Here is a 12,052-nt window from a genome sequence, read left to right as displayed (position 1 = left end):
TCTTGAACCTAGCTAACTCTGAGTCTCATCCAAACCAGGATGATTGAAGAATTAAGAAAAGGTCAAAGACCAGGTTATGATGTCTATTGTACACACTGCTCAGTAATATTTACATGGGAAATTTAATGGATTGTTTTTTGGGCCCAGTCAAATGGTATCAAAATGGTTTGGTCAAATATCATGTGTTAAGTATCATTATATTAGTTTTACATCTAAATAGACTAAAAATTATTTTAAGAGTAAAACCTGAAGGAACAGAATCTTTGGAGGATGAAAAACATATTAATAAGACAAAATAGCTGTCTTCAATGTTTTGAATGCATAGTTGAAGAACAAATGGATATTGTTTTAATTTCTACCATGAGGAAAAATTTTAATGTTTTTCCTGCTGTAAGAAAACAGATTTATTTTTTCATAATTTTGTATAAATAAAATATATTTTTATAATGTCAAAAAATGATTGGTATATACAGTCCTAATATTTTATTCCACAGAAAAATAGAGGGGAGGGTCAGACCATCTTTTTTATTTTTAATTATGGTGAAATTGGTTAATGAAATCCAGTAAGTTTCAGGTGTACAATTTAGCAGTAAGACATATATAAGACCATCTTTTATAGATTTACAAGTCCTACTTATCCATATTTAGCTGCTTATATAGTCAATGAACAATTGTTATTTGATAAATATAACAATAGAATGTATACTATAAAAATACATATTTCCAGTTTATCATATGTGCAACATCTTCAGCATAAGATATTAGATATCAATACCTCTATAGAGATATAACAAGCTCAGAGGAAGCTAATGTCTCATACATATTCTCATTCTCTCTCTCTGTCACAATCTCTCTCTTTCTCTCTCTCAAACATGGCAGAAAGATATGTCTGGTTTATTAAATAATATGATTCTTATTATAATCTTACATTATATTAGCTAACTGATTGATTGAAAACAGAAAGTGAGAATCTTGCAGATATTAAAATAACTGTAAAGGCACATTCAAACACAGTTGAAGGGAATGTAAATTGATACAATTTGACATATCAATCAATACTAAAAATGCACAAACCCTTTGACCTGGCAATTCCACTCAAGGAAATTACACTATAAATATACTCAAACAAATACAGAGACATATATCCACAAGAAACATACTATATGGTATTGTTGATATTAGCAAAACAAAACTTAAAACAATCTAACTTATCACTAGATTTGTGCTTAATTAAATAATGACACAACCATACAATAAAATTTTATGTATCTATCAAAAAGAATGAGGTAGCTCTGCTTCTGTTGATAAAAGATAAACTATCTTCAAGACATATTGTATTATTAGTTTTCTATAAGTACAGAACAGCATTATAACATGTTCCCATTTCTGTGTTGACAAGGAAACATGTATGCATATCTAAACAGACATATAAGTGTACTCATATACCATGTCTATACAGACTTGTCACATGCACATATAATTTTCTGAAAGAATACATAAAAACTGTTGATGATTGCTCCTGCAGAGTTATTTCTTGAGGAAACTCAGTTTTCATTATCTACTACACTGAATAATCTGAATATTTTATCATGAACATGTGCTTTCTTAGTAATAGATCAGTTCTTCAGAAAACTAGCTGGTAGCAGCTAAGATTTTAAAATTTCAATTGTATAAAGATATGAATGCAAATCCTTTAGAATGTCTCTGTCTTCTAAGAATCTTTGAAAAGCTCATTTCAAAAATAGGTCTTTCTTCCTAGAATGCTAAGAAAATCAAAACAATAACTGTGCTATATCTTGATTCATTTCTTCTGGTGCTAGATTCCAGTAATTTATAAAGTATGAAGATCCATCTTATTAACTTCACTTTATAACACTTGAGGTGTCTTCACTCTGTTTGTAGTGTCATAGAGTGGATTATTCTTCTCTGTATAGCTAGCATAGGGCTGCATTTCATCCTAAGAAAGATCTCAAAGTCAAAATCAATTCAAAAAAGTAAAAAATCATTACAGAAATTACCTATGTTTTTCTAACAGGTACCCACAGCTTTAGTATCTACCAATAATGTTTATATGTTTGTCTCTGGCCTTACATGAACATAGAGTAAGATTTCTTTTTTACTATTTTATCAAAAAATATTTATTTATTACTTAAGTCCTAGTGTCAGATGATAAAATTTGAGTAAAAGTAGGAATAAAGAAGAATTAAGTGATATGAGAAATATTTCAGAGGAGAGGATCAAAGACTTAGTAAGCTACAGTAATAAGAGATTGAGTAAAAGAGGTTTAAAACTTGGGTTAGAGGGAAAAGATGATAATATTTAAAAAAGGAAGTTAAGGATTAGAGATGGTTTCATAAGGGAGAAAACACCAATCCAGTTTCTCCAAAGATAGCAGTCCAAATGAGGCAAACATTATGTGTTTTGTAAAATGCAGTTCATAAAATGAAAATATGGATTTTGAGTGGTGTATAAATAATACTTGGTAGATAATTAACAAAATAAGCACATCTAACTATTAGCATTTGTAAAATCAGAATTTTTACTTTTCAACTAAAATATGAATATTGAAGCAAATTTCAAATTTTGTGGCTAGATTTTCAGACTACATGGCTTAAAAAAATTGCATATATTCTTTTAAATCTTACCTCCTCAACTGGAGTAGCTTCTGTTTTTTTCAGTTTACATTTTCTGTAAAAATAAAAATAAACTGGAATGAATGCAGGAAACATCATTATTTATATTGAAAATAGAAAAACAAAACAGTATACTATTGACAGTTACTATTCATTTTGGTGGAAGCCATGATAAATCAGACATGAACTACCAGAAACAAGTGAAGAAAGCTGCTTGTAATTAATAATACCCAAATAAGCTAATTCTGGATTTTGGAAAAGGAAATAAAATTATGCAATAGAAGCTTGATGTAATAGAATATATGTGACACCTCTTTGGAACATGAAATAAGTTATGGCAATTCTTTTCTCAAATAATAAATTAGCATGCACTCTCTCTCCCAAAATCCTGCCCTCAATGGCCTAATTCACTATGCTTGCCTGCCATGATAAACTAGCAAAATTCCTCTCATCATTCAGAGTAGTCCAATTCTAACCTTCAGATTATGAGAAAAATGATGTTAACATCTTAATTATACCCAGTCAAATCCCTATTCTTGGCCCCTTTCTAGCCCAATAACGTTGAAGAAGAAAAAACATCAGTTAATACCTGCAACCACTGATTTTCAAGAACCAAATGGATCCCACGATGACCAAAATAATAAAAATAGGGAGGATGATATATAGAATACTTATGTTTTCCAGCATTTGGGCACCTGCATATATAGACACAAAAATATATGGTTTAATATTATTCAGCACTAAAAAGTAATGAGCTATCAAGCCATGAAAAAACATGGAGGGAACTAAAATGCATATTACTAAATGCAAGAACCAATCTGAATAGCTACATACTGTATGATTCCAGCTATATCTGAAAAAGGCAAAACTATGGGGATGGTAAAAAGATCAGGTGTAGCTAGAGGTTAGAGTAAAGAGAAAAATGAATAGATGGAGCATAGAGGATTTTTAGGGCAGTGAAACTACGTCGTATAATTCTATAACGATGAATACATGTCATTCATACATTTGTTAAAATTCATAGAATGTACACCTAGAGAAAACCCTAATGTAAACTATGGACTTTCGGTGATAATGATGTGTTAATGTAGGTTCATCTATTATAACAAGTGATTTGAGGCATAGAGAGAGAGAGAAAGCTGTGCATGTGTTAGGGTAGCAGATGTATAGACATTTGCTGTGTTTTCCACTCAATTTTTCTGTGACCCTAAAACAACTCTAAAAATTAAAGTGTATTAAAAAATAAAATACATATAGACATATATGTTTAAATGATATGGCACAATACATAAAATTTACTTATGTGATTTTATTTTAAACACTTTTGACCCATTAATCATTCAAATAATTGTTATAATAAAATTTCTTTATCAATTAAAACTCTATGGTTTCCAGCATGACATCATCTTATGGCAGAATTTTGTTGTTTTAAGGATTCATGAAAGATCAATTCCTATAGGAGAGGTGTAAAATTTTGATCTATCTTCTATAATAATAGCAGAATTTCTTATCTAGAATATTCAGAAACAAATAGTAAATTGTAATGGAATTAGTTGGAAAAATAACCCTAATTCTGAAGACACCGTTTTACTAGGGCATTGGAACTAAAATGAATGCGTGGCAGTATCTTGATACAGCATCCATTTATGACTAAAACACTTAAAAAAATGGATATAAAAGGAAAGTACTTCAACATAATTACAGCCATATATGACAAACCCTTAGCTTATATCATATTTAATGGTGAAAAACTAAAAACCTTCCCTCTAAGATCAAGAACAAGACAAGGCTGTCCACAATCACCGCTCTTATTCAATACAGTGTTGGAAGTCTTAGCTAGAGCAATCAGGCAAGAGAAAGGAATAACAGGCATCCAAATTGGGAATGAAGAAGTCAAATGGTCGTTTTTTGCAGATGACATAATTCTCTATATAGAAAACCATAAAGATGCCACAACAACAACAAAAACCTACTAGAAACAATAAACAAATAAAGTTTTAGAATACAAAATCAACATATAAAAACCCATAGCATTCCTATACACTAACAATGAATTTTCAGAAAAAGAAATGAAAAAAATTCCTTTCGTGATCGCAACAAAAAGAATAAAATGCCTAGGAATAAACTTAACAAAGCATGTGAAAGACCTATACACTGAAAACTATAAGACATTAAAAGAAATTGAAGGAGACACAAAGAAATGGAAAGATATTTCGTGTTTATGGATTGGAAGAATCAACATAGTTAAAATGAACTTATTACCCAAAGTAATACACAGATTTAATGCAATCCCCATTAAAAACTCAATGGCATTTTTCAAAGAAATAGAACAAAAAAATTATCAGATTTGTATGGAATCACAAAAGATTCAAAATAGCCAAAGAAATCCTGAGAAAAAAACAAGGCTGGAGATATCACACTGCCTGACTTCAAATTATACTACAAAATGACAACAATCAAATAGCACCATATTGACAGAAGAACAAAAACACAAACCAATGAGACAGAATTAAGAGCCCAGAAATAAACTCCAGAATATATGGGCAAATAAATTTCAACAAAGGAGCCAAAAACATACAATGGAAAAAAGAATGCCTCTTCAATAAATGGTGCTGAGAAAATTAGAAAGCCACATGCAAAAGAATAAAACTAGGAAGAGTTTGGAGAAACATTATGGAATGAGAGACGTCCCTAAATCTCTCTCCTTGAACATCTAAAACTCAAAACAAAACAAAACAAAACAAAACACCCAAACTGCACACCAGCATGTCTGAGCATGGGATCTGCGCATAAGAGTTACCACAGGTCAGAACCCAGGGTGTCAGGCTGTGGACTATGAGAAATAAAGAAGCTGCCTCTCACAGCCACCAGAGCTCCCTGTAGGAGAAGGGAAAGGGGAGAAGGTGTGGTGAGTTCCCTGAACAGCCCTGCCTGGGAAAACTATGAGCTCCACCTGGCCAGCAACAAGGCCCAGTCATCAGGGCAGAAAGTGGAGAAATGCGACAACAGAGAAACAACAGTTGATTTTTACTAGCCATGGATGCAAAACTGAGGCTGAGCTGCAGCCTCCAACTCACAACCCAGAGGGCCCCTCCTCCCATTCCCTCCGAGACCAAACACTGTGGAGTCCCAGGGGAATCTGAGCAAACACTACCAAAACTGTTGCTAACACCGACAGGGACTAAGACTAAGAGTAGTGATCACAATTAAACATCTCTAAGAGAAAAAAAGGCATTATTAAAACTTTATGTAAAGCAGGGATCTAAAAGGCTTAGATGCCACCGACTGGAAACCAAAAGAAAAGTGCCTTCTTTGCAACAGGCTAAAGAGAGATCTTTATATAATAAACCTTTCTGGAAAAAAAGCTGAATACATTTCCATTAATTCCCAGGCAGAGAAACAGTCCATTAAACACCTTAAACACCATGAACAACCAAAGTGACAAGGCATCTCAGAAAGAAAGAGAAAAATCTCCAGAAAATAAGCATACATAGAAATATGCAACTTAAATGACAAAAAAATTCAGGGTAGTACTTCTAAAAAAACTCAGTAAGTGCTGAAACAAGTCATATAAACAATTTCACGAATTGAAAAAACAACTAGATGAGCAAATCGAGGAGACTGAAATCCTCAAAAAGAACGGAATAAATCTTCTGGAGATAAAAAAAAACACTGCAAGAGTTGAAAAATGAAATAGCAAGTTTGAGAAATAGACCAAATGGATGAAAGGATCAATGATATTGAAGACAAAAATCTAGAAATAAATCAGAAGGAAGAAGAGAGAAACCGAAGAATGAAAAATAATGAAAGAGAAATACAAGAACTAGCTGACACTATCAGGAGAGGAAACATATGAATAATGGTGAGAAGGTGAGAAAAAGGAGCAGGGACTAGAAAGCATTTTCAGACAAATAGTTGACAAGAATTTCCCAAATCAAAGGAATGAGCTGAAGCTTGGAATTCAAGAAGTCAACAGAACACCCAATTATTTCAAGCAAATGGCATTCAGAGAAAAGTGGGAGTAGTGGTACTAATATCAGATGAAATAGACTTCAAAATAAAAAAGGTAATGATAGAAGACATAACATTTATTAATATCTATGCTCCCCATCAGGGAGCCCCGAAATATGTAAAGCAATTACTAACTGAACTAAAGGGAGAAACAAACCAAAACACTATTGTAGTAGGGGACCTAAATACCCCACTGTTGGATATGGACAGATCATCCAAACAGAAAATCAATAAGGAAATAACATCCTTAAATGACACCTTAGACCAACTGGACATAATTGACATTTACATTCTTCTTATACATTCTTCTCAAATACACATGGAACATTCTCAAGGATTGACCACATACTGGGACACAGAGATAGCCTCAACAAATATAAGAGGGTTGAAATCGTACCAACCTTTTCTCTGATCATAATGCTTTGAAACTAGAGATCAACTGCAAAAAGAAATCAGGAATAACCACAAATACATGGAGATTAAACAATATGCTACTAAAGAATAACTGGATCAGGGAAGAAATAAAAAGAGAGATCAAGCAACACATAGAAATGAATGATAATGATAGTACAGAACATATCAAAACTTTTGGGACATGGCAAAAGCGGTCATAAGGGGAAAGTTTATATCATTATAGGCCTACCTCCAAAAACAAGAACAAGACCAAAAACTTCATCTTAAAAAACTAGAAAAGGAAGAACAAATGAAGCCTAAGGTCAACAGAAGGAAAGAAATCATCAAAATTAGAGCAGAAATAAATGAAATAGAAAACAAAAGAGCAGTAGAAAAAATAAATGCAACAAAGAGCTGGTTCTTTGAGAAGGTTAATAAAATTGACAAATCCCTGGCTAGACTCATTAAAGAAAAAAGAGAAAGGACACAAATAAACAAATCAGGGATGAAAGAGGGGAAATTATGACAGACACCACAGAAATACAAAGGATCATACAAGAATACTATGAAAAAATATATAACACCAAATTTAATAACCTAGAAGAAATGGACCAGTACTTAGAAAAAAACAACCTTCCTAGACTGAATCAAGAAGAACTGGAATATCTAAATAGATCAATCAGCAGTATGTAAATTGAAACAATCATCAAAAACCTACCAAAAAGTAAAAGTCCAGGACCAGATGTCTTCACCAGTGAATTCTACCAAACATTCAAAGAAAATTTAATACCTATTCTCCTCAAACTCTTCCAAAAAATCAAAAAAGAGGCAATACTTTCCAACTAATTTTATGAGGCCAATATTACCCTGATACCAAATCTGGTGAAGATAACACACAAAAAAGAAAACTACAGACCTATATCTCTCATGAACACAGATGCAAAAATTCTAAATAAGATGCTAGCAAACCAAATACAGTAACATATTAAAACATTATACACCATGATCAAGTGAGCTTCATCCCAGGGGCACAGGGATGATTCATCATACACAAATTGATTAATGTGATATGCTAAATAAACAAATTAAAAAATAAGAACCATATGATCATATCAATAGAGGCAGAAAAAGACTTTGAAAGATACAGCAACCATTTATGATCAGAACACTTAACAAAATCGGTATAGAAGAAAAGTACCTTAACATAATTAAGGCCATATATTACAAACCCTCAGCCAACATTATACTTAATGGTGAAAAACTAAAAACCTTCCCTCTAAGATTAGGAACAAGACAAGGCTGTCCACTATTGCCACTGTTATTCAATACAACATTGGAGGTCCTAGAAACTGCAATCAGACAAGAGAAAGATATAAAAGGCATCTAAACAGGAAATGAAGAAGTCAAACTGTCACTATTTGCTAATGACATGATTCTCTATATAGAAAACCCTAAAGACTCCACAAGAACACTACTAGAAACAATAAGCAAATACAGTAAAATCTCTGGATACAAAATTAACATTCAAAAATCCATAGCATTCCTATGCTCTAATAATGAAGCATTGGAAAAAGAAGTGGAAAAAATAATTCCTTTTGCAATTGCAGCAAAAAGAATAAAATACCTAGGAATAAATCTAATGAAACGTGAAGGACCTATGTAATGAAAACTACAAGACTCTATTAAAAGAAATCGAAGAAGATAACAAAGAAATGGAAAGATATTCCGTGTTCTTGATTGGAAGAATCAACATAGTTAAAATAACCATATTACTTAAAGCATTATACAGATTTAATGCAAATCCCATCAAAATCCCATTGGCATTTTTTAAAGAATAGAACAAAAAATCATCAGATTTGTATGGAAGCACAAAAGACTCCGAATTGCCAAAGCCATCCTGAGAACAAGAATGAGGCTGGAGGCATCGCTCTGCCCCACTTCAAATTATACTACAAAGTGACAATAATCAAAACGGCATGGTATTGGCAAAAAAAAACAGACACACGGACCAGTGGAACAGAATCGAGAGTCCAGAAGTAAACCCGTATTTATATGGACTAATAAGCCAAAAACATACAGTGGAGAAAGGAAAGCCTCTTCAATAAACGGTGCTGGGAAAACTGGAAAGCCACCTGCAAAAGAATGAAACTAGACTGTTGTTTATCACCATACACAAAAATTAACTCAAAATGTATTAAGGACCTGAATATAAGACCTGAAATAATAAAATGCATAGAAGAAAACAGAGAAACTAAACTCAAGGACCTTGGACTTAAAGGGGGTTTTATGAATTTGACCTCGAAGGCAAGAGAAGTAGAAGCAAAAATAAATGAATTGGACTACATCAAACTAAAAAGCTTCTACTCAGCAAAAGAAATCATCAACAAGGTAAAGAGACAACCATCTGAATGGGAGAATATATTTGCAAGCAATGCCTCCGATAAGGGCCTGATATCCAAAATATACAAGGAACTCATGCAACTCAATAACAACGACAACGAAAAAAAACCAATCCAATCAAAAAATGGGCAGAGGACCTGAACAGACACTTCTCCCTAGAGGACATACAAATGGCCAACAAATATTTGAAAAGATGCTCAACATCGCTAGCTATTAGGGAAATGCAAATCAAACCACAATGAGATACCATCTCACACCTGTTAGAATAGCTGTTATCAATAGGACAAGTAATAACAAATGTTAGAGAGGATGCAAAGAAAAATTAACCCTCATACACTGCTGGTCAGTATGGAGGTTCCTCATAAAACTAGGAATTGATTTACCATATGATCCAGCAATCCCTCTACTGGATATTTACCCCAAAGACTTGAAAACATATATCCAAAAAGATATTTGCACACTGATATTCATAGCAGCATTATTCACAGTGGCCAGGACATGGAAGCAACCAAAGTGCCCTTTAATAGATGATTGTCTAAAGATGTGGTACATATATAAAATGGAATATTACCCAGCCATAAGAAAAGATAAAATACTGTCATTTGCAACAACATGAATGATCTTGAGATTATCATGCTAAGCAAAATAACTCAGAAAAAATCAAGACCCATATGATTTCACTCATATGTGGGATACGAAACTGGAAGCAACTAATAAACAAGACAAACAAATAGACTCATGGACATAGACAACGATTTAGGTGGTTACCTGAGGAAAGTAGGAGAGAGGGTTTGATAAGATTAAAGGGGATCGAATATATAGTGACAGAAAGAAATTTAATTTTGGGTAGTGAACACACAATGCATATACATATGATATATTATTGAATTTTACACTTGAAACCTATACAATTTTCATTAACCAATAAATTCCACCCCAATCAATTTAATTAAAAAATGAGTCCATGGCAATAACTTTAAATCATTTATTAACTGTTGGCAGCATTACAAAGCTCAATTTGACAAAAGGACAAGTCAACAAAGGATAAGTCAACAAACTCTAGAAGGATATCTTCAGGAAAAAAATGGAACTGATGGATTACCTAATAAATCTGACCCTTTGGTAAATAGGCAGTGGTTTTAAGACCATGCTCCTGGTGTTCCATGAATGTGGCTGGGGGCAGCATTGGGAGGTGAAGTGAAAGCTGTCCAGCCCCATGACCTTCTTTCAACAGTTTGTTTTTAAACATTGGATTTCTTGGTATTTCTTTTAAAAAAAAGAAACACTTGGTTTTACATTTTAAAATAACAGCATTATCCTGAAACCTACTCTTTCAAACTAATAAGCTCTCTCTCATTGGAAGTGTACCAGCAGAGGCTGAACATCTGCCCTACAAGGAATACGGAGGAGATCCTGCACTGGGTGGGAGTGGACTAGCCAGTCACTTCGGTTCTGAGATTCTATAAATATGACATTATATTTTATTACTGGGTAGTCAGATTTCATACATAATAAGGACACAATTACTCTTCTCTGTGAATACTGCTAAACTCTTTAAAATAAAAACAAATAGCACTTTAAGAATAGATATTGAAAAATGGTGGTTCAAGCACGTAGGTTTGTTTCTTCTCCTTTCTTAAACTTTACTAAAATACAGGTAAAAAAAAATTTAAGTATAAACTTGCAAACACAAAGAGAAAATGGATGAAGTCAAGAGCAGATGAAAGACTTAAACTTGTGTTTAGGTGAAAAAGAAACAAGAATGGCAAATAATTTTTAGAACAATTTGACTTTGTGTATGTGATGATTAAAATAGTATTTAATTTTTTAATAACAAGAAATGAGAGTAGAATGGTATGGGAGAGTAGAGAAACTGAACAGTGGTGAACTAATCATAGATGTTATAATAAATATTTAAAATTTTTAGAAAAACCTTAGAGAAGAAAAGTCTATCAGACAAAAAAAAATCTATGTAGAAAATTTATGGATGATTTTGTCCTTCTAATAAAAGTATAAGTTTCTGTTTAAAATTATACTTTATCCCACTAAAACCACAATTATTCATTTAAAGTACACTACTCAAGCCTATTTACTACTAGTATGAAAGTGAACATTAAATTCTATTTTATTTCAATTATTAAAGAATAAACATTCTAAAATATGGCTTCTTACAACAAATTTCTGTATTATTCTTCTAAATATACCTTTTATGTGGTGTAGGAGCAAGGGATAAAACAGAGGCTGGGGAGAACGTAAAGAAATTTTCTGCACAATCCTTTTTCCTTCTTACCATAATGCCTCAGAAAGAATGGAAAAATCAGACACAAAACTAGAATTACTAACCTTGACTCAGGTCTATGGACCGACTCTTGTTGCCAGTCCAGTGGGAGACAGAACAGGACACAGTAGACACATCGCTATCTGCCCAGTGGCATGTACTCTGGACAGTCACTGTGCCATTGTCCAGATATTCTTGCTCAGTGACACAATCTCCTTCTGGGGTCCAGGAGATCTGTGCAGCTGGCTTCCCTGCAATTGCCTTGCACACCACAGTTTTATTCTTGCTTTGAAACAGGGTCACCTCAGGGGCCACTGCAGAGATGTAGGGAAAAATA

General features: G+C 33.0%; 1 protein-coding gene across 1 annotated transcript in view; it reads right to left on the bottom strand.

Moving 5' to 3' along the window:
• Positions 1-475: 475 nt before the first annotated feature.
• Positions 476-12,052, bottom strand: part of LOC105288998 (cell surface glycoprotein CD200 receptor 1-like) — a 40,149-nt gene continuing 28,572 nt past the window's right edge. Inside the window, exons 7-9 of the mRNA XM_023525613.1 lie at positions 3,223-3,328; positions 2,646-2,688; positions 476-1,957 (exon numbers count right to left, since the gene is read on the bottom strand). Of these exons, the coding sequence (XP_023381381.1) occupies positions 1,868-1,957; positions 2,646-2,688; positions 3,223-3,328 (239 nt within the window). The 3' untranslated portion in view covers positions 476-1,867. The remainder of the gene's footprint in view (positions 1,958-2,645; positions 2,689-3,222; positions 3,329-12,052) is intronic.

The sequence above is a fragment of the Pteropus vampyrus genome, unplaced genomic scaffold (genome assembly GCF_000151845.1).
Source record: "Pteropus vampyrus isolate Shadow unplaced genomic scaffold, Pvam_2.0 Scaffold1, whole genome shotgun sequence".
NCBI classification, from domain to species: domain Eukaryota; kingdom Metazoa; phylum Chordata; class Mammalia; order Chiroptera; family Pteropodidae; genus Pteropus; species Pteropus vampyrus.
The sequence above is the reverse complement of the archived record's forward strand: the minus strand, read 5'-3'. Positions and strand labels throughout refer to the sequence as shown.